The 23871-nt window shown below is 42.7% G+C and overlaps 1 protein-coding gene across 1 annotated transcript; it reads left to right on the forward strand.

The window, feature by feature from the left end:
• The first annotated feature begins 135 nt into the window (after nt 1-135).
• On the forward strand, nt 136-22577 carry hlcs (holocarboxylase synthetase (biotin-(proprionyl-CoA-carboxylase (ATP-hydrolysing)) ligase)). The gene is given in 12 exon segments (XM_030793070.1): nt 136-442; nt 671-811; nt 1291-1453; nt 1638-2614; nt 2831-3013; nt 7783-8057; nt 18847-18914; nt 19204-19364; nt 20275-20389; nt 20521-20734; nt 21096-21126; nt 21128-22577. Coding segments are annotated over 12 exon segments (2727 nt in total). The 5' UTR covers nt 136-184; the 3' UTR covers nt 21269-22577.
• Nucleotides 22578-23871: the final 1294 nt, after the last annotated feature.

Here is a 23871-nt window from a genome sequence, read left to right on the forward strand (position 1 = left end):
GTTAGGGGTCTTGACCAAATCGCTGTATGAGTGCAACAAAGTGAGCCTGCGTGTTGGTCACGTGACCACTCAGCCCGATGACGGGGATGTAAGGTCAACAACAAGGAAGCAAATACGATAGTGGATTTTTCGACCATCTGTGAAGCCAAACTGGCTCCGAAACGGCTTGCCAGATGTAATAAAAATGCTAATAACCTTGTGCTACATCTACCTCTGGGTGCGCTTTCAAAAGTGCTACACACTGGTTATACGCAGCACATTGCATAGACTGTGCGGCACCAGGAGTAGCTTCACTTTCTGTGCTCTTAACCCGGAGGGGACGCCTCAGAAAGGGCACCAAACTCGGGAGCAAACTTTTAACAACCAGCGTGGCCCTGCCTTGCTTGAAGAGAGAGTTTTTCTCAAGTTGGGCAACAAAGCAATCTACATAACTGAGCCTCAGGTGATAAAACGGTGCTTTTTCGCATAAAGTTTTAGGCCTTGGCCTTTTCTGTGCACGCGGAATGCTGAATGAATGACTAAGTTCAAGGACTGTCATGCTGCTAGGAGTGCTCTATGTAATTCATTTGTGGAAGTCGCTAACTGTATTGACTGCATGTTGTAAAGGCTGTGATTTGCGTGTCTATAACATATAGGTAGCTGCCCACACATGCTTTGTTTTTATTCGTAGGCTTGTGATGACCTCAGCAAGTGGACTCTGTTGTTGGGGTCTTCTCTGGCTTATGGTCGAAGAATAGAAAACGTTGCTTTTATCATAGAAGCTACGTCAAGACAAAGAGTGGGACAAACCCCTCTCACTTCGAATAAGAAAGTATGATCTGCAGATGTTTTCCATTACTTCTGGGGGTTTTTTGTTGTTGTTGTTTTGTTTTACAACTAAGAAGACTATGTTGACAATTTAAGCAGTCCATTATTTATAAATATTTGTGTGTTGGATTAGATGACAGGAGACCAATTTTACTCACTTTAAAAGGCATGACATTAACATTAATCTTTTTGCCTCACTATGAGAGCAGCATTAACATTAACATAAGTTTTAATAAAGTAATTTTACTGTACTTGTAAAAATGTCATTGAGATACATGTTAATCTGCTGTAATTGGCATGCATTGTGTAGGCCATACAGTTGTTTTTAACTACGTGAAGTAGTTAAAAGGATTGGCCAAAATGGCTTTAACACAACCAACACAACCCAGTGTCTGTGCATATATGTACATACACACATAAGTATACACACCATTATTTTTTTTGTCCATTGTTTGTGAATGTGTATTTCACTTTGGTGACCAGGTGTTGAGGTGGTCAGACTACTGTTTACCTCTGGCCTATAGCCCTGGACAGCCATACAGAGCTGTGGCTGAGGCCAGTGTTGATAACTTCAGCCAGCTTGGCGTGGCTTTCATGGAAGATCGTCTGCAGATGGAAAATGGCCTCGTCCCTGAAAAAATTGTTTGTGAGTTCACAACCACTCATTTTTTAAATGAAAACACGAAACACGGTACAATCTGTATTTTAAAAGACCTTCAGATTACATTATTGATTCGTTATTCAGCTGTCGCGCGTCGGTACAGGATCTGAGAGGGTTTACGTAGCTGTTTCGTTCAAGTAGGTGTTAACCGCTTCCATTTTCCTTCCAGCTGTCTCTCTAAAGGAATCCGCATTGAAAGAGCTTCTTGAAAAACAAAAGTCGGACAGCGGGAAACAGCTTGAGTCCATACCCCTGAGCGCTCCGACGGAGATCGTTCTCTCGGAGCCTTCGCCTTGCGAGCAGGTAAAGGGAGACGTGCCCCGGTCACGCCGGAAAAGCAGCGTGCTCCTGTCGGCTCCTCTCGAGCCCGAGAGCGGCACCGGGGAGCGCAGGAACTCCCGCGATCAGGACGAGGAGATCGATCCAGTGGCAAACCACCATCACATGGAGGGACACCACCTGCATTTATCCAGCTGCCACGAGTGCCTGGAGCTGGAGAACAGCACCATCCTTTCGGTGAAGTACGCCTCGGTGGAGAACATTCCCGACCTCCCCGATGACTATGCCTATGTGGACAGTGAGGAGGGCGAGGAAGAAGACGAAACTTTCTCGGGCCAGAGCAAAAGGGTCAACATCAACGGCAAACCTCCCAACATACTGGTGTACACCGGGGGGTGTGAGGAGAAGTTTGAGCAGGTGCGCTCGGTGCTAGCGGAGTGCATCGACACGGACAGCTACACCATCTACTCTTTGCGTCCCCAGCAGGTTCTCAGCGAACCCTGGTTGGAGAGCGCCATGCTGTTGGTGCTGGCGACGGAAGAGGCTCTCACTCCGCAGCTCCAGCTACGCTTCCTGACTTACCTGGGCCAGGGAGGTAAAGTCCTGGGGCTGTCTTCCACCCTCTGTCCCGCGGGATTGAGACTGGAAGCCAGGGATTCCCAAAAGAACCAGATCTGCAGACTGAGCTTCACCAAGTCAGACTCCACAGAGCTGGAGCTCAGTGTGCTGACCAGCGGGAGCGCGTTTGTGAGGGACAGTGGCTCCGGAGAGGTGGAGCTATGGGGGGAGCTGTGTGGAGATAATAAAGACATGGTCATTGTTAGAGTGACGCATGGAGAAGACAGTGGGGAGGCCATCCTGTGTCAGGTAGTACAGAGTAAAGCACATGTTCTGTGAGTGACATCACTGGGTCTGCTTGAATTCTTTTTGAGAACTTCAAGTTGTTACATTCATTCCTCAGAAATTTAAATACCAAATCTGTTTAGTTTTCCATTCATCACAACGGTCTCTTTCTTAGCAGAGGTTTCATGTAAAACCTGTTTTTTGTGGAGGTTTTTAAGACCTGTCTCTATCTCACTGTAGGTGCGTCTGGAAACAGCGCCCGACTCCCAACATGTGCGGAGGCCAGGGGATTTTGACGAGCTGAAGATGAGCAACGCTCGGCGCTATGAAGTTCTGACCGAGATACTCACCTCTCTGGGACTGAGCTGTGAGCTGAGCCAGGTGCCTCCACCCAGCCCCATCTACGTCCTCTCCACCTCTCAGGTGTGTTCATCTCACCGTCCAAACACGCCCCCTCAAACCGTGTCGCATGTCTGATGTGAGAAGTCCCGAGAATGAAAGGAAATGTTATAATACTGTTCTGTGATATGACATTTTTAGTGCTGGTTCCCTACAAAAGGACTGAGTGGAGTGTCTCCATTTAAAATACAGAGCAGTCCTGGACTGGGCTCAAACCCGATCTGAGGAACCAACCCCTGGTTTCCATACCTGGTGGTATTTAACCGTTGTTACGCGTTCTGTGCTGTACCGCTCCACATGGCTTACTGGCATCACCTCAGTATTTTCGTAAAGCATGTCTTCCTCAACCAATCTGGAAAATTCCATTGTTGTAATGCTTGAAAATTCAAATAGTCACACCAGCTCACTCTAGCAGAACCCAGCTCCTGTTCTCTTTTCGAGACGTAGCGATTGCCTTCATGCATAATCTATGAGTCGAAATAAAGGATAAATGTAACATTTGATTTAGATTAATGGCATAGTTAGTTATATTTCTGACATCCTGCTTGAGGTGTCTGCTTTTTATGGAAATGCCTTTAGATCGGAATTCAGGCGATGAGATCACTGTCTGTGCTCCAGTTTTTCATTTGGGTTTTTTCCTCATCGAAGGATTTTCAATCCATTGACGTAACAGAATGTCGCACGGCAGCCTAACAGTTCCTTTCAATCTGCACCGTCCCGTTAAACTTGAATGATCTGGGAAAAAAAAAAAAAAGTCTCTTCAGCTGCGCTGTTAAGTCTTTTTACTCGGTCCATGCTCAATCTGCATTCGACGGTCTCCCCGGGCTTAACCGCTTTCCATTTACATGCATAAAAAGCCCAAATGTTTCCCACATGTACAAACTGTCCATATTGGTTCTCCTTTGAGGCTCCGTAATAAGCATTTACATGGATAATTTTGAAGCGGATCGAGAAAGAGAGAATTTGGGGAATGGTTAAAGGTTAGAATTCTTGTCATAGCGTTGGCGCAGGCTAAAACGCAGAGCTGTGAATGGGGCCAGGACCCCGGGGGGGCGTGCAGTGTTTGATTCCAGTATTATGCGTGTGGGGGGCAGTCATTGATATTCAAATGTAATCTCTGAACTCGTGCTCAGGCCCGTGGTATGTAGGCAATGCAATCTCTGAGTTAATCAGAATTGTGACAGATCACACAAGTTAATGTTTGTTTTTGTTTTTTTGTTTTTTTGTTTTTTTTTGTGAGAATGTGTTGTCCTAAGCATTGACTTTGCTGTCAAACAACAGTGCAATTGTGAAAATGCACAGGGGAAACTAATGAAGTGCATGTTTGCTTTTCTTTATGATTATTGTTTTTTATCACTGATACCTGATCAGTACACGGCACGATATTTGTAAATGATAGCGTGCAATTCAGAGAATCATATGACTGAGCTGTTTTGTCAGTTTTGTAGGTTTGATTGAATGCTCCAGGCATCAGTCATCTTTCTTGTGAATTGTTTCTTCATGGAAATGATTAAGATCAGAATGTTGGGCCGATAAGTCTCAAGCCTGCCCTGTAGGTGAACGAATTTGACAGAGATATGAGAGCAGACTGGTTTTTTTAGTGCCTGACCTCAGGATTACATTCTCCACCTGTTGCTTCCAGAAAGTCCTGGCAAGATTCATTATAGTCTACCCCCACCTTTTGGGACTGTTGGAAATTTCAACGACAAGCTAATGATTGTTTGTTGCATTTACTCAAGCTTCCACTAGGTGGCAGTCAATCTCCACTCTGCGTATAAGTGGACAATTTGAGTCTCTCATATGGTTTCGAGAGAGTATCAGCGATTTTAAGCAGTTCACGAAAGCCCTCTTTTTGATGCAGTGTTGATATTTGACAGACGATTTAGAAGTTTAATCTTTCGTAAATAGTAGCTTTCATCTGAGTAACATAGGTAACTGATTTTCGTTCAACCTGAAAGCTATATTCATTTTCTTGTGAATGAACCTTGGACACCGGTAGTCTTAACTACACTGGCCCGATGCCTTCCAGGAGATCATTTACGATGTGCCGTCTGAATGACTTTGACAAGTTAAGTTAGTCATTTATGCACCCACTTACCCCTATTTGGCCCCTCCGCCTGACGCACAGAATAGTGTTTCCGCAAACCAAACTGTAGTATTATTATTATGAGTTTGTTTGGACTTGAGGGTGACATCTGACCCCTGCCCCAGCCACTTTGTTACAACAAACACTGCGATGATGAAAGCAGCTGCCTTTCGGGATTGCTTCCAGATTGTGTTGGAAATTGCCGAGGGAAGAGGGATAGAGCGTGCTCTGTGCACCTTGCCTGGACTGAAGAGTGGAGGGCCTGTTGGCCTGGTGCTTTTTAGGGCCCATCACCCTGGCTGGACTTACTCAGGGAAACTCCTCAGTGCCGCTAATTCATCAAGGCCCTGTTTATCCTCCGCTCTTGACTCTGCCCGGGCCGTTGGGGCTAACAGCGTGCCTTTATCTCCTCGGCTTTCCGCGCGGCCTCTGTCAGTCGCCTGTCTCACGACGGCTACAGGCATCACAGAGAAGCCTTAGGATGCCATGAAGAGCGACATTTACTGAGCGAAATTGTCAACGTAACCTCCTCTCGCGCTTTTTTGTTTTTTTTTTGCATATTGTATATACTGAAATGCTCGATATTGTGAATTCCTTCACTGTATTATATCGGAGAGAAGACAAAAAAAAATCTCTTATTCTCTCTACTTTTTTCCTCTTCATTTTTAGTATCTTAAAAATTAGATTCAACTCAAGGTCATTGGTTGTAAACCATTGGTTCTGATTTGGTGTTTGGTTGCAGCTTTGCTCTGCATTGTCCCTATTGTTCCTATTTGATTCTCTGAGGTAAGCGACTTATTTACTGCTCCCCGTCTCGATGATGGAAATCCTGTGAAGACCAGGCTTGTTAACCATGGCCAAGCAGGTCTCTGGGGACCACCCCTCCTCAAACCATTACCATCTCCCCTCAGTTTGCACAAAGCACGGATTTGAGGCATGCTGATAAGCAATTCTAATTGATTAAACATCACTGTATTCACTAAATATGGATTTTAGCTAATTAGGTCATCATCCCTGTCAGCTGTCAGTTCTTTTGTGCTAATCACATGATTTTTTTTTTTTTTTTTCACCAGATGCCAACTTGTTAAAGATTATCCCATTTTGTTTCTTTAACGGGAAGACATAAACACAATTTATTTACAGATCTCACACCAGATAATACCATTTCTAAAAAAAATTAGTCGTACCACGTAATAGTTCATATAAAAAAAACTGAAAAGGAAATGTTTTATTCTGAATGTTTCTCACCAGTAATGTTAATTCCCATTTAAGTTATTTGTTTTGTTTTTTTGTGAGAATATTAAAAAAAAAAGAAAAGAAAAAAGTGCTGTGGCATTTCTCAGTCCCCATTTATACTTAAATACTCCTGTGAAGGAGAAAAACTTTACCTCAAACAATAGGAAGGTAAGGTGCTTGGCTTACTGGCACATGTTCTTGTATAGGGATAGGTGGGGGGGGCAGTGATAGACTTCCAGTGATCTGATAGGGTTAATTGTCCTGATATATCCCACTGGGTGCCTTTGCTTTAGTGCTAAAGCTAAACAAAGGGCTTTGCATTGAGCCATTGAGGTACTATTAATTACAAGCTATCTGAAAACCATTAATCAAACGCACATTACTCCAGTCGTCTGCCGAAAGAAAAAAAAAAAAGAACTGCGTACAAACGATCATGTCAAAAATGATATTTTTTAAAAATATGTTGTTATTTCAATTATTTCAATTACCACTGTAATGCTTAATAGAACATATGTTAAAACTAAATTTGTTAAAATGTCAAAATTGTCAAGTTGCACAATGTCAGTTTATTGTGTAAAAGATGGGAGTTTTTAATAACTGAGAACAATCATCTGTGTCACCATGACGACCATAATTTATGTCGTTTCAGATTTGGTCCAGTGCCATGTCACATGTGTAACGCCGCGAGAATGCGGCTCGCGTCTCTACACTTCATTGAAAATCATAATCATTTTGTCATGTTTTGCATCTACATGATTTTTCTTTCTGATTAGATGAGATAATCTGATTTCCCTGTCAAGTGATATGTGAGGCGCTCATGGATAATCAAGTTTTTCTGGCGTGTATTTTTAAACGGCGTTTGGTTAAACAAAAGCAAATGAAAAGCTGGAGCGTATTCATTTCTGTTATGCTGTTTTTATTAAACTACCACCCACACTTCGTGTCTGTTGCCAAAGTTCATGGGCCGTTTCTTCGGGTCGGTTTGAACGTATGTATAAAAAAAAAAAAAAAAAAAAGTAAATTATGTGATGTTCCTCTTTAAGGGTTGAGTATTGCATTTAGTTCATGCGCTTAAAAAAAAATGTGACAAACTTGATTGAATAATACATTGAATTAAGCATGTGACCTCTTTGATTAATTGAATATGACGAGAGGGCAGAGGTATGCGTAAATTCAGCTGCACAAGGGGAGAAAAAACTTGCACCAAAGCCAAAATCTACAGTAATCGATTATTTGTGGTTCCTGATCACCTTACATGATTGAGAAAAAAACATCATCTGTGTTACCCTGTCGAAGACAGTGGACTGAATCATGTTTGAATTAGTTAACCTGAATTTTTACAGGTCATCGTGAGTTATATCTGCCTCTGTGCCATTACTTTGATAAATGTGTTGAATGAGCCGTGGAGACCTGGTTGAAGTTGAAGTTGGCTGGAGCATTAGGCTGATGCCAGCGTGTCTTGTTCCACCAGGAGCAGAGAGGACGCTTCTTGAAGTGGCTGGAAACGCAGGTGGACGGTGAGGGTACGCTGAAGTCGGGCAAAGCCCATCTGAAAGTGCTCCCATCTGGTGAGCACCAGACAGACCTGCCCCAGGGAGCTCTGGCCCTTCTCACCTCCTCTCCTCCACAGCACCTCTTGGAGCAGTTCAGCCTGCAGGCGTACAACCTCCACCTGCAGAGCCGAAGCCTGGGCCGCACGGTGCTCTACACTGAGGTCATCCCCACCACAATGGACCTGCTCGAAGGGTAACGTACCATGTCTCAGAGGGGCTGCTTATTGAAAGAGTGGAAGGAAAGATTTGTATGGGTTTTTTTTTTTCCTGCCTCTATCTGACTGAGTCTTGTGGCAGCTTGTTCTTTCAGTCACCCCGAATATAACTTATAGAGTTATCTCAAAAAAAGCCATCCTGAAATGGACGGTAGGGTTAGCCATCAGCGTGCTGATTGCAGTCTGTTTCAGGCATAGGGCACAGAGCTGTTCTCAGTGCTGGGAGGGTAAAGGGGGGGGGGGGGGGGGGTGGGGGGGGGGGTGACCGACCAAGCACTGAGCTGGAACTAATTTAATGCATGAATGACCTCACAGCGGTAGAGGCAGGCTGCACCTAATAGAGGCCTTTGTCTACATCTCCACATCTCACTGGGAACTTGCCAGTCAACAGGCAGGATCCTAGAAACAGGTGGGAACTATTAGAGCTGTCATAAAGTTTGAAAAATGGATTCTGGACCTGCGCTGAAGTGATTGGAAGTGACAGTGTTGTCATTAAGGTTGTAAGGTATTGAAAAAGGGGAGAACGACTGGACTGAGGGAGAGAAAATTAAAAAAAGAAAAAAAAAGTCGAGAGTTTGATTTCCCCTCCCTTGCTGATGAGTCTAATTTCCAGATGTCCCAATGTTACAATCTGGTTAAGTGATATTATTCTTGTATTAAGAAGCTATTTTTTCTTTCCTTTTTTTTTCCCCTTGCTTCATTTTTACACCAGTACTGACTCTATACATGAAGCTCTAGCCTCTATAAATGACTGTAAATAATAGACAATCATGGTTGCTAAGAAGGCTCACAGCTCTCTCACTCCAGTTTTCTCTAGCAGAATGTGTTGTCTAGATATGTTTTATCCACTTCACACCTCTGTTTTTCCCTCTTGACCCCTTATTGATGATAATGAGCCTCAAACCCAGCATGAGTCTTAGTAAGAGATTTTCTCTTAAGCTGATTTTCCACCACCCCCCTACACACACACACACACACACACACACACACACACACACACACACACACACAAATTTATGAAGAAATACAGTGCTTTAAGAACAAGGCGTGGTGTGGATGCTGGTCAGTCTAGGGGAGAACCTGACTATACTGTTTAAGGAATGTCATGTTATAGCTTTCAGTTGTCTTTGGAGACTTACCAGCAAACCTAGTTTAATAACTATTTCCTTGATTATTAAATGTTCATTTAATTCAAGAGGGAATATTTCCTGTTCAGGAACAGAGGGAGGAGTCACTGGCAGAGAGAATGAAGAAAAATAATGATCCTTTCCTTTAGTAGACGCATTCAATACTGAATATATACTTAGCAAATTACAGACATAATTGACCATAAATATTTGTGGTCAATTTTTACATCACATAATACATTTTTCCTTTTTAAAGAATTATAGAGGCAGTCAGTCTCCACTTTTTATTTTCTTGGAGAAATTGCTTTTCTAGATAAATATCCTGAAAGAGGCTCTCTGAAATGGAATGTCTTAAACGATGAATGCCCATTATTATACCTCTACAAACTGAGAGTATTAAGTTGAAGATCAAATTTCAGATTTTCAGTCAAAATTTCGATTCAGATCAGCCGCTTACACCATTTCAGTGTAACACAGGAAAGGTTGTTTTATTAGAACATTACGATTTAGTTATAATTCAGATCCTTAGAACCAATTCAAATGTCCGTGTCTTCCATTTTTGAATAGCATTTTATAGTTGTTTATTGTGTACACATTTTTTACACCCGCAGTTCACTTTATCAGGATTATTTGTAAAAAAAAATAAATAAAAAATCATCATTTTTTTTTCCCCCAAATGAAATCTTCAGTTCAATTCACATTGAGATTGCCATCGGTTATAGTTTGATTAATTACTAGGCCAATTTTCTGTGGACAATGGCAAGCTTTTCTCTTATTGAGGATAAAAGCTGGCTTTTGTGGCTTAGATTAATAAAAGCAGCATTGAATTGGGGTGTAAAGTGCTTTGGTAAGCGATGTGCTATGGACCCAATGAGGCCAGGTTATATTGACGGCTGGGCTGAGCTTGGAAGGATTGGGGGGGGGGGGGGGGGTGGCAGTCTGTTTGGCCAGAGTATTAGCGCTTTGTTTGACCAGCAGCAACTAATAATAGGCAGCCAGAGACAGAGGATAGTGTTCTTACAAGGTCACAAGCATTCTAGAATCCCAATGCCCCCACAAGGCCACTGGGCAGTCCAACCCCCCCCCCCCCCCCCCCCCAAAAAAAAACCTCAGTAGAGCTCAGTAGATTCCTCTCTTGTACCTGCTTCTCAAGCCTAACGGCTGTCCGTCCCTATACAAAGCTACTGTTGGCCTCTTTTGTATGGATGCTCCAGTCAACACCTTTCTTTATATATTTGTGTTTACATTATAACTGGTAACTTATAAGGCGCGATTGTGGGAGATGTCAGAACCTGTGAGTGTTTTGAGCGTCCAGACTGATTGATAACAAATGGTCAGGATAGATGACTTCTGTGGGGCTGCTTGGCAAGTGCTGATCAGACAAAGGGTTGAATGTTGAGTGTTTTGTTAAGGACAGTTGGCTGCCAGCGCTGTTGTTAACTGCATGGAAGTGTTTATTTGCTAAGCACATGGGAGCAGACGGCATGAGAGTGTGGTGTTTTTGGTCGATACCGCAGCCAGAGTAGTTTAATGATGCTTTTCCTGTTCTGGTAAATCTGATCCCTCTGCCTGCAGTGCTTTGCTTCCCTTTTGTCAGTCTCTCTAACTCTCTCTTTGCCTCTCTCTCTCTCTCTCACCCCCCCCCCCCTCTCTCTCTCTCTTTCACACCCCCCCCCCTCTCTATTTCTCTTTCCTTGCTTTTCACTTACTCCCACCCGCTATTTTTCTGCCACTTGACTTGTCTAAAGGTTATAGAAATGCACAGAGCTAATGCATCAAAAATCGCTTTGTCATTTCCAATTCAAATCACCTCAAAATACATTTTATTGTCATCTCTCTCAGATATTTGGCTTTACAATGAAGCATAACTCAGTACTCACTTTCATTCGTATGAGCGAGAATACATGGTGGACATACCTGACACATTCTTTTAAACAAGACTTTCAGACAAGCAGAGCAATATTGAAGACCGTTTTTTTATTAAAGGAAGGATAACACCTTTCTTTTTTTGGGAAATATGATTAAGACAAACACTCAAGACAAGGGGGCTTCACTTGTTCAAAATGTGTCAGTTGTTGGTCCAAAGACTCCGCAATCGGTGTTTGTTTTGACACAGAGTCCGGTATCAAAACTGACACTGTATAGAACCAGGCCTTATTTCCTGTGAAAAATATGAACCTTGTATGGGAGGAGTGAAAAAAAAAAAACAAAAGAAAGGAAAAGGGCTCTAATAACTGAAGCTGCAGGTTTGTACATAAAAGAAAATTGGTCCAATTGACCTTGCATGCTCTACTGCCAATTATCTTAAATTGTAAGCAGATGCCTCAGGTCCTCATTTCATATTCTGGGAACATCTGGTCCAGCATGCTTAAATAAAAGTTTACATATCCAGTGAGCTGCATGCTAACAAGCTAAAGGCAGGGTCAGGCTGGGAAGACAGGTTGCTGCAGGGCAGTCTGATGTAAAGTGTTAATGTGAGGGCTGTAGCCACAGAGAAGGCCCAGTCTGTTCGCCTTAGACTGAGTGAGGCGGGAAAGCAGACACGCACGCACACACACACACACACACACACAGACCCAAGCTAGACAACTGGAGAAAATTACAGCATGGAGGAAAGAGAGAGAGAGAGAGAGCGAAACTCAAAAATGAAGTGCGAAGTTTAGTTTCACTTCTGAGTGAAAGAGTAAAAGCGCGACCGAAAAACTCTCAGATTCGAATGAGACGCGTCGGTTGCTCAGACTGTCCTGTTTGTGATGACAAGCCGTTTTTTTTTCACCGGAGGCTCTAAACAGATAAAAGGCCAAGTGCAGCTCGGGTCCGGCCGTGTCAGTGGAGAGAGCGGTCGCGTCCTGGCTGTTTGGGTAATGGAGAATGGCTCTCATTGATCACCGCCAAGGGTGCTATTTGAAAATGATAATTTGCGGAGCTCTCTGGGAAACAGGATTAGCTCAATTAATCACATTTACAGATTAGTTGTCCTTTATTGATCATCACACTTATGCCTTGTGAGTGATCAATACAAATATGCTTATGCTAATAAGACAAAATCCAGTTTTAAAGATGTGCATTGATGGCAACAATCATTGGTTAAAGTGCTTCATTTGGCATATTGTGGGATTTGATGGTGGGTTTTTTTTTTTTTTTCTGGTTCTGTCAATTTCTGAATTGTCATATCGACAGACTGATGATTTTGTGGTGATTTAAGTTACAGCTGAATGTCATAAAATAAAATTTTTACTCTCGTATTTCGGTTTGGCTACTGTCAGAAGCATCGCCTTGACGTTGCCCTAGAAAATCGTAACCAGATACCCGCCACTTACCTTTCAGAGCATTTTACAAGTCAGACGCTGCTGGGAAACAGCTTCATTTTAGTTCTGACTGACACGAAATAAAGGGGTACATCTTTCAGAGGGAGTGGTAGTGAAGGGTAACCTTTGGAAACAAATCCTCTTTTTGTCAACTTGTTCGTTGCCAATGTCCAAACAAGGTTACTGGTAAGACGTAATCTCACACTGAAGAAAATTCCCAGTCTTTGGTGTGAGGAGTTACCAGCTTCTGTATACTTGTCACACAGATGACTTGGCTGGTGTCCATTTATCCTCTGACCTTTAGTCTCGGGTAAGTGACCCTTTTTTGGCTCAGCTGCCCCCAACAAAGGCTATTGAAACACGACTGAGGGTGTATCTCCTCCCAGAACCCCAACAAAGGGCTTTCTTGACTTAAAAGCTCTGCTTTTCTTGTGGGTGATGTGGTCTGTTCTTTCATCCACAGACGTGCTACTTTGTATGTCTTTGTCCTGTACCTGTTGTAATTGCCACCAAGACCCTGATACTAGACTGGTTTAGTTAAGATGAAATGGAAGGTCGGGTCAGGATTGCGGTGTGGTCTTCTCACCGCTGTTGCCGATGGGCCTGTTGCTCTTTCGGTGGTAGTCGGACCAAAGAATATTTGGTGATTTGACTCAACAGCTCTTGTGTTACTCTGGATAATTGAGAACAAGAATATCCTTTCTCTACACATTTGCGTTTAGATCCTTTTGAGCCGTTGATTAGTTGTGGGCGTATTACCCACCCACCCGCCCAATTTGCCACTCAGTGGGAGGGCATTTTAGACTTGCTCTTACAAATTACTTTGATTTGAATTGTTTACTTAATTGAAATACGAACTAGCGTCAGAGTCACAATTGAATCAAAATATTTTATGTCTTTACTTCTTACTAAAACCTTTTTAACTTTCATATTTTTCGTATTTGAATATTTGACTGATGTTTCCAAATCCTGCAGAGCTGAAAAGTACTCTGTACTATACCACTGAGACCACTCCTATTTTTGTTCTGTTTTTTAATCTCGACTTTTGTAACAAAGTAGAATTCTTCATTTCAGATTCATAAAAGCCTTCAGTCCAAACCCTCTACGCCGTCAGCGGTGAGAGTCGGCATCATAGATGTCAGTAGTGGACCAGTATCAGCTTCCCGTACACAGAACATTAGAAATCACCAAAAGCACCGTGTTTTACAGGACCCATGGCATTGTCTAACCCTAATTAGATACAACAGTTTTCTTTAGAGAGCAGAGCTTCTGTCATATCACGTCCTATGAGAGTTTGTACCGTGATGCAAATCTTAAAGGCTGACTTGTAAACCGTGTTCGTAAAGCCTGGATGAAATCTCCCCCACCTGACTCTACCCCACCCCCCAGCATGGACGGGGTCCTTAAGACACATCTCTGTTGTGAATGTTTAAAAGAGAAAAGAGGCCCATTGAGACAAGGCAGGCTGGAATCCCTGCCCAGTCCGTTTTCTCTTTAAGTCACCCTTCAGTCTCACTGGGTTATGTGGTAGTTCATTTTCAGTATGGCAGATCAGAATAGGTTCCTGGGAGCCTCATACTGAAACAGTGAGGATTAACACTTTGCTTTTGGTCTCTTGGTCCAGGCCCTGCTTTGTGCCAGAGAGGGGGAGGGGGGGGGGGGCAGAGAGAGAGAGAGCACTGACCAGCTGAAACGGCTATGTTTGATTCGTCGCACTTGTAGTGAAAGTCGGCCATTGTTAGCGTCTAATTGCTAATTGTGGGCCTTTTCTTCCCTCCTCCTTTTTTCTTTTGTGAATCTTTATTGAGAATTTTTTTAATGCATTTTTTGGTTCCTCGGCCGCTGCCGACCTCTGTGCCGCTCAGTGGATGTGCTTTCAAAATGAGATTAACTTCTAGAGGAATGCATTAGCCTCCAGCTTTGCAACCCCGCACTGGCTTAGCCGTCCTTATTATAGATCACTCACTTGAGCTGTGCGGAGCCCCCCCACCCCCCCGCACCCCCTTCCTCCTCTCTCCTCTCCTGTCCTGCACCCCCCCAGTCCTCCCTCCCCTCTCCCTCTCTCTCTCTTTCTCTCTCTCTCTCTCTCTTATTGATGGCTCTTTCTTATAGAGCGTATAAGAGCATTACCGTGTTTAGGATTGAGATGTTCAGTGTGATCCAAGGCTGATCTCATGTTTGTGTTGCAGAAATTAATTTGATGTCGCTGCGCATGCTAATCTACAGAGGATTGGTTTCAGGTGGGACAAAGCGACTGAAAAAAGAGACGTTTGGGATGGAAGGGAGGGAGGGAGGGAGGCATGGAGGGAGAGACTTGGAGAAAGCCATCTTACCCAGAATGGCTCATTTTGCCTCTCAGCTCCCTCACAATACCCCCCCCCCCCCCACTTCTTTCTTTAATTCTAACTTTGGAGCCGTTCATCTAAGCTGTTCTCGCCCGTGTAGATCAGTACTACGACTGAGTGTTTATACCTCATACTTTCATTTAGTGTACTTTCCTTTGTCATTTATCTTTTATCTTTTATTTTATATTTTATATTTTAAAGCTATATTAAAAAAATTCAAGGTGTTATAAAATGGAAAATCATTTTTTTTTTAAAAAAAATGAAATATTGAGAAGACGGTCAAACCGTTGAATAAATTCATAAATTCAATACATTTTTATTATAAAATCAATATCACTCAGGTATGTCCTCATTAAGCTTTCCAGGAAGTCCATCAGTTGGTGTGAAGTTAGTTCCAAAGCATAAACATAACCAGTGAAAATGCTTGTTGTTGTGTTTTTCTTTCTTTTTTTTCTTTTTTTTGGTGAAGGATTAGAATACACACATACACTCAGCCATCCACTCACTCAAAACAGTGATGGTGACAGAGAGAGAGAGAGAGAGAGAGAGAGAGAGACGTGGAGGCAGGCACAGCTGTATCATACACTCCCTTAGGTGTGCTCAATTTAGTCACAGCACAAGAACACTAGCGGTTTGACGAAGAGGTCATGACTGGCTTTCCTTGCCTTGTTAGGCGCTGATGGTCCTATTAAAAGTTCATTTATTTAGCTGAAGGACTCCAGAGAGCCAGCTGGGCCTCCTGTCTGAGCTCGTCAGGCCTTGATTTGCAAAGGAGCGGCCGTCGTCACGAACAAGTGCACGGGGTTCTCTGGTGGTCCTGCCAAACAGTAAAAGCTCTCAATTAAGCGCAGCGCTCAGTCAGACTGCTTAACCTGCCCGAGCGCTGGGGAGGTCATGTTCCCGTGGGCTGCGTCACCGCGCCTGCGGGCAGGGACAAGAACCAGCCGACAGCCACCCCTGCCACGGCCCCCTCTTTCTCCTTCTCTGTGTGTGTGTGTGTGTGTGTGTGTGTGTAAAAATAAGAAAGAATGTGTGTGTCTGCACGCGCGTGTGTACACATGCATATGTTTGTATATGTCTTACATTTTTAAAGTGTCTTTGTACTTTCCTGGGGCTCTTCACGCACATGGATTCGTCTTTGTGAGAATATGCAGGGTATTTTTTCGGTTAAAATCATTTTTAAGTATTCGATTTAGTTGCAGGCTCTTGTAGTCCTCGATGAGCGTTGGTTCATTATATACCAGCTCAGGTGTAGGGCGTTTTCTCTCCGTGCACGGTCCTGTTATGGCTTAAACGTTTAAAGGATTTCTTTGTCCTTCTGGGTGCCAGGAATGGCTCAAGCTCTTGACACTGCAACCGCCCAAGTTTTCTGTTTTTGTTGCTTTTTACCTCTGGTTCGCCACATGATGGAAGTTTCTAGGCTGTCGGACCATTACAGTATGTCCAACTCAATTAAAAACAGTTTGAGAGCAAATTCTTCAGTCTGTAAATTAGCATTTGGTTATTTTTGGTTATTTTACACTTACAGCCACCAGTACATTCGAGCAAACATTGTCCTGATATTTATCATAATTAAGGCCTGACAACGTGGTACAGCAGGATAAAGTGATCTGTCACTGTGATACTGCTGTGTACACGGCTGATAAAATCTTTTTTTTTTTCTTTTAAAAAGATCATTTTTTCCTCTTTTTATTTTTTTTGGAATGTTTTTATTGAACTTAATAAAGACGCAATCAAAGCTTGACTTATATTTAATAGGTTTTCTATTTACTGTCATTGAGTTTGTTAGTATAATTAAATCACAGCGCTGTGACTCAAATGAGAAAACCTACCGTAACCACTGGTGTAATATTGGAATTTTATAGAGGGGTGAATCTTCCCCCCTGCCTTAATGGAGTGGCTGTGAAAGGTTTTAGAGAATGGTGTGTGGCCAGTGAGGTTTTGGGGGGGGTGGGGGGGGATTAATAATGAGCTATTTAAACTGCCTTCAATGACACTGTCCCTTTTGCATCATAAAAGACAAAATTCTCTGGCTGTGTGTGCTACCAGCCTCCAAAATCTTTGTTAACCACCAAATAGATTGAGCTCCTTCGGGGTAAGCCTTTGTGTAAATTTATTTTACCTCCGAATAACAGATTGGTCAAAGATCAATCCCAGAATTCCCTGCCATGTAGATCATCAGAATGTTCAGCGTACTTGAAAATACAGTGTCTTTGACAGACATAATATCTTGGCATCGTTCAAGACAGCTATACATTTACTACTTTGTATGTAAAATGCAATATGAAAGCTTCTAATACTGCAAAAAGGCACGTATAAGTATACAAATTTCAATATAAATATAAACAGACATATAAAAGGTAAAAAAAAAAAAAAAAAAGAAAAATCTAGAAACATGCAACTACAAACAAATAAATAAACCTTGAATAAATGGTTATTGGCTTCATGTGTTTTCCCCTAATACTGTTTTCACTGGTGAAAACACCATAAACCAATGTCTCACTGTCTGCCTCTTTTCACATCGGTAAGACTGGACCACCTCCTGCAGCAGGTTCCGCTCAGTGTCACTATGTGGAATGAACTCCATCTATGACTGAATGTTGACGTTTAAGGCAGGCTAAGTCCTAATCCTATGGAGGCATGTGTTTGGGGGCAAGATAGAATTTCTATGATTAACACCTCAATTGGATGGGTAGTTAAAATTCGACCCTGCGCTTGATTAATACTCTTTGCCAGTCCGGGCTTAGACATGTAGCCCCTGGCGGTTTTTCAAAACAAATATTAACTGGAAGGACGACCGCAGAACATTTCTCACAATGATGAAGTTAGAACGTGAAAATGATTCATCAGCCTGAAGAAAAAAAGGCTGTATTTCTGAAAGCTTAGGCTCAAAATATTTAACCGTAGTGTGGGGTGACTTTGACTATCTTCTGTGCCCCCCCCCCCCCCTCCTTCATTAAGTTTGTATAATTGGATTAACTACATTGCCATGGATGATTTTCTGTGTCAGAGGTGGTTTCTAGACGGTCAACACTTTTTTTGTGGACAAACTATGAAGTATATTGTTGCCAAAATCAAAAAGTTCAGTTGTGTGGCCTGCTCTGTTCTAATATTGAAGCCAGTGCTGTAGTCATTCACATTTTCCACAGAAGAATGAGGGGCTCTTTCTGATAATCCAGTGACTCGTTTTATAATCATTAAATCAGCTTCAAGAAAAAAAAAAAAAGAGTCTTTCTTGAATGTCTCCTTTGATTTCTCCAGTGATATTTTGAAAACGTTTGATAGAAATTTCCTTTTAGATAGGCTTTAAGTAAAAAAAAAAAAAAAAAATCTTTCTCAATCTCCCTTTCTCTTAGGATCTTTGAACACAGCTGATGAAAATTTGCTCCCTTTATTTCTCATGTTCCGTCGGAATTGTTTCATGTTTGGTACAGTAGTTATGTTGGTGATTGAAACATTAGTGTCCCCTTACTCAGGGAGTCTGGTTAGACTTGAGAGATTGTGAGTGTGTGTGTGTGTGGGTGCGCGTGGTGACACAGGGGTCAAGTGGACACTTGTTTTCTTTAGTGGGGGTGTTGTTTGACTGGTGCATAGGGTTGAAAGTGCTGTGATGGGGAGGTCAAGGGTTCAATTACAGTCCAGCGCACCACCAGTGATTTCATGTCAGTCGTCTCTGCGGACCAGACCGGGGGGGAAACGATCGAGACGCGAAAGGCCAGTGTGGTGGAGGAGTAGCCAGCGTCGCTGAAAAATTGAATCTGAAATGTTTTGACTCGTTTTACTCGGTATGAAGTAAAAGTAAGACAAACAGTTTAATCTCAGGATGTCCTGTGTCTTCAAAGTTCTCTCTTTTGACAGAAAACCTACGCGGGGAATAATAAGACTTTTGAGTCTTTGAGAACTGTGAGACCTGGGTATTTGCTGTCGAGGAAATGTCCGGAATGAATTTTTATCTGTTGTCTTTTCGTCCTCCCGGACAACCCACAGGCTCATGATCCAGTTGCCAGAGGAAATGGGCTTAATAGCGATAGCCGCGCGTCAAACCAAGGGCAAAGGTCAGTGATCTTCCATCCACACTCTCTGCTGCGCGCGTTCGCTCTCTCACCATGGGTTTAATTTTCACTCTGTCAGCAAACGTAAGTGGCAGAGGAGAGCAGTTGCCCGACTGTTAGAAATGTTTGGATGCTACGTCCATCTGAATAGTATTTATGGAGTTTTGTCTCCTCTCCTTTAGATTCTGTAGAGTTTTTAAGTTTTCCCTTCATGCTCTGTTGAGTGCTGAGCACTGTACCAGTTGATACAGATGACAGTTGATGGGTGGTATATGTGTGCGTTATGTTGCAGGTCGGGGCGGGAACGCCTGGCTGAGCCCACCTGGGTGTGCTATGTTTAGTCTTCACGTACAGGTGCCCATCAGCTCTCGCCTGGGCCAGAGTATCCCCTTCCTGCAACATCTCGCCGCTCTCGCCGTGGTAGAATCTGTGTGCACACTGCCAGGATATGAGGTAAGGACACACACATACACACACGTATACACACTCATAAACCTCCTGGAAAAATTCTCCATCCTCCCTCTCACCAAAGAGGTTCTCAAACTTCTTCCAGGCTCTCTGAGGTTCTGAACAGCAGGTGCTGCCCACTGGCCTGCTGTCTCTGTTTTCTTAATCAGGCCCTGTCAAATCTAACATCATCAAAGCCTATGAGAGCTCACAGTGGCCACCAGACACCAGCTAAAACCACACTCCGCTTCTGTCCCAGGGCTGTATGTCAGCTTCATTTGTAAGGAAGTGCGTGTGTGTGTGTGTGTGTGTGTGTGTGTCTGTGTACATTCTGGAGCTCTTTGATGAGAAACATTTTGGTTTTCGCAGAGGCTGGTGTTTATAGCTGCTCTCCACCGAAGCTTGTTCTGAACGTGTCAGCGTAGGATTCAGGAAGAATTACAAGGTGTTAGAAAAATCACAGGCAACACTTTGAATAAACAGCTCTCTCAGCAAGATGATTAGAAGTCGAGATGGAATTTGTTTATGTGTGTATGTGTGTGTTTGCATGTGTGTGTTCTCCCCAGGAAAGAGTAATTGAAATGTTCCTCAGATACGGAATATTTAGGTCCACGTGAGTGACAGATAAAAAGAGCTGTATTTTGGTTTCAGTCTGTATGTTGTAGATGAGCCAGAAAAGTGCTATGAAAGCACAGGAAGTTCAGCTGATTCTGTCAGCTAGATCAATACTAACACTGTCAGTTTTGTTTTGTTTTTTGTTTTTTTTAAGTTATTTTTCCTTCTTTTTTTAGATGAATGTTTTTGAAATGTACATGTGTAATGAAGCCTATTCAGTAAACTGGAGAAATAGGTAGGTTCAAAGATAGAGAGATGTTACTCTCACATGCTGTGTGTGTGTGTGTGTGTGTGTTCTTAGGACATTGACCTGAGAGTGAAATGGCCCAATGACATCTACTATGGCGACAAGATGAAACTAGGCGGGGTCCTCGTCAACTCAACTGTCATGGGCTCGACCTTCTATCTCGTTATCGGTACTCAACCTGTTTTCTTTATTAACACTTCAATGAATCAAAACAGTAGCTGTCATCAAAACTGAAACCCTTGTACGAATTTTACCGCGTGAATAATGTTTTTTCTTGTTTTGTTTGTTTTTTTTCGAAAGGCTGCGGATTTAACGTAAGCAACAGTAACCCCACTATCTGCATCAACGATCTGGTGATGCAGCAGAACAGGGAACAGGGCAGCAGTCTGGAGCTGCTGAGCCTGGCTCAGCTCATCGCACGCGCTGTCACCCTGCTGGAACAATACATCTCAGACTTCCAGCAAAAAGGCCCTCAAGCTGTCCTCCCCATCTATTACAAGAGATGGGTCCACGGGTAAATACCCCTGTGTGTGTGTGGGTGTGTGTGTGTGTGTGTCTGTGGTTGTGAGAGAGGGCTTGTATTTACATACATGTGAACTGTATTTGTTTGATTTTGTGTTTGTGTATGTATGTAAATATATAAGTACATTTGTATGTGTGGTTGTGAGAGAGTGCTTATGTCTATGTATGTGTGAACTGTATTTATGTGCCTTTGTGTTTGTGCACATGTAAGGAAATGCGTGTGCGCACGCGTGGGTGTGGGTGTGTATGGGTGTGTGTGTGTGTGTGTGTGTGTGTGTGTGTGTGTGTGCGCGTGCAGGTGTGTATCCTCTGCCCTGTGCGTACGTATTGACCTGTGTTCTGCCTGTTCTCAGTGGTACCCGTGTGAGGCTGTGGAGTGAAGACGGGACCTGAGGCAGACGTGTTGGGACTAGATGAGAACGGCTTCCTGCAGGTGAAGTCCCAGGACCAAGGCGTGGTGTCTGTGCAGCCCGACGGCAACTCTTTTGACATGCTGAGGAACCTGGTCGTTACCAAGCACAGTTAGACCTTCTCCAAACCAGCCCTGCTGTTACACGGTGCTCCCAACGCGCTTTGGCTAGAACTATAGCAGTACAGCTGCCCTCATACTCAGTGTATGCGCTTGCTTTATATCCATATCAAATTCAACACTTGTCTCAACTATGTACTGGCACCTAGGACAGAAATTCATAGGAATTTTTGATACATATTGAGAAGAGTGAGACCTCACATTAAACATAAACTATAATTCAGTTTTAATTTTGATTCCAAGGACAAAAAAAAAATCAACAGTTTAATTCAAAGGTGTGGGAGAAGAAGGCAGGCATTTATTTTTAAATGCTCTCGTATCAGTCTGTGTGGCGTTACCATCATGGCAGCTATTGATCTTGTGTTTCTCAAACACATTTTGCAATAAATCTGTAATGAAAACAAAAAACAAATGAGTTGAAGACTGACTGACTGACTGGCTGACTGACTGAAATCACATTGATATAAGATGAATTCTCTCCACTTAAGCACTTTTCTGTGGTGAACTGTATCCACATTAGCGACGTGAGCATGAGAATGACCATGCCAGTACAAACAAGACACCGAGAAGACATTTGAACAGAAATTTGACTGGTAAAGTCAAAGAGAGAGTCCATTGAGTGCACTGTATTGCTTGACTTGATAGTCATCAATACCGTATTTATGTTATGTTTTGTTTTTTGTTATAAAAGCTAGACTTGATACCACTGTCCATACTGACTGGAAATTGATGTTAGATTCTTCTAATTGCTTTAAATGCCTCCAGCTGTCTTCTAAGTTTTTGGTAAACAGGCGCCTTGTAGTTTTTCTTAATGTAGATAGGAAAGCCTGAAAATGTGAGGGAACACATGATATCACTGAAACATATTTGCTTTGAAACTTTGTTTTGTTGCAGTGGGCATTTGAAGTTGCTCTCAAATGCAGTGGTATTTGATATTAGTGGCAAGGACACCTATTTTCCATTGTAACACAGCACTTGAATAACTTTACTTGTGTAATACGGGGATAATGCAGTTGTTTAAACCGTTTTCTGTTTGTGCTCGAGCCTTACGCATTGTTTGTCCGTAAAATTTACAATGTTTTGTGAAAAATGGTATTTTTACGCTCCATACTCTGGCATGTTACAATGTAGGCTTATCCGTCTTTCAGTAATCTCCTGTATGGTGTATCTTTATTGTTCGCGATGTTAGACGTCGGGGTTTATTTTAAAATACTTGGCTCTCAATGATGCAGAACTCTGGAGTCTAACTATGGAGTTACGCCCTGTTTTGTAATGATCGACAGTTTGTATGCAGATATAAGATGTATATTCTGTAACAAGTCATTCCAGTTTAAGATATCATACAGTTCTCTTTTAGTATTGAATAAAAGAAATGTGTTAACTGAATCACATTCTTGCCTCTTGCCTTCTTCACATTCTTGCCTCTCTTTATTTCTGTTCATTTTTTACTATTACAACTAAAAAAGATAAAATATTTAAATAAAAATGAATCGTTGAATTCTCTCCTGGATTTCCTGATGAGTTGATCTAATTTTGTGTGTGAGCTCATAGGTTAAGTTTTTATGATGCTTTCTTGGAAAAAAAAAACTGGATTTCAGATCCATTTCAATTTTGTTATATAAAGCTCATTCCGTGTCTCCTTACCTTTCCGAAGAGGATGGCGCTTCTTCAGACGTCCCTGCAAATAAAATCCACGTTCCTGTTTTAGCCTCTTATGTGTACGAGTGCCCGACATGAAGGGCCATCTCTGTATTGAACCCATTCACTGGCTCTCTCTCTCTCTCTCTCTCTCTCTATGCCCTGCGGGGTGATGAGGTGCGGGAGATTGCTGCGGTGCAGGTGGACACGGGCTGAGTGAGGGTCTGGGTGGAGTGGAGAAGAGGAGAAAGCAGGAGCAGAGCCTGTTTCCTGCCCTGCTTTGGGCTCCTCACGGCCCCGTAAGAGGACACCTCATTTGTCTTTCGCGCCTTAAGATTTTTGGCTCATCTTAAGGCTATATGAAGTGAAAATATGCCAAGAGAGTTCCTCAAACGATCTGAGGGCCTTTAACTTATTACAAGCTTATTCTCTTTGACTCGTACCTGAATTTACCCAAAATCCGCTGTCCAATAAAGACACGCAAACAACACTCCGCTGTTTGTGACCTGTAAGTAGTTAGTCTTTTTACAAAATGGGTATCTCAACGATCTGCTAATACCATGTTCATAACATTTTCAATACCATTAATGCTATTTTCTGCAATTTTTGATTATTGTTGCCTTGGGCCCCTACCGTCACACCCAATCACTGCCCATATGGTATTTTTGATGGACGGGCATATTTCAGTATCGTGGGGGGATTTATAAGAGAAGCAACAATATGGGCGCAGCTTCAACCTTAGAGCAGTTGGAAAGTTCATTAAGCAAATAGCTTACCTCAGATCCATAAATGCCACTTTCTCAATATCCTATTAAACAATTTCTGTGAAAGGTCTCTGTGAGGTCAAAAGGAATCTATCTTCTTTAATATTGGCTGCATAATACCACACCTCAATCTGTTTTCCCCTGAGGCCGACAGGATTGCACAGAGACGCTCTTTGGCTCATCTTCAAAATCATATAT

This window comes from Chanos chanos, chromosome 15 (genome assembly GCF_902362185.1).
Source record: "Chanos chanos chromosome 15, fChaCha1.1, whole genome shotgun sequence".
Taxonomy (NCBI): domain Eukaryota; kingdom Metazoa; phylum Chordata; class Actinopteri; order Gonorynchiformes; family Chanidae; genus Chanos; species Chanos chanos.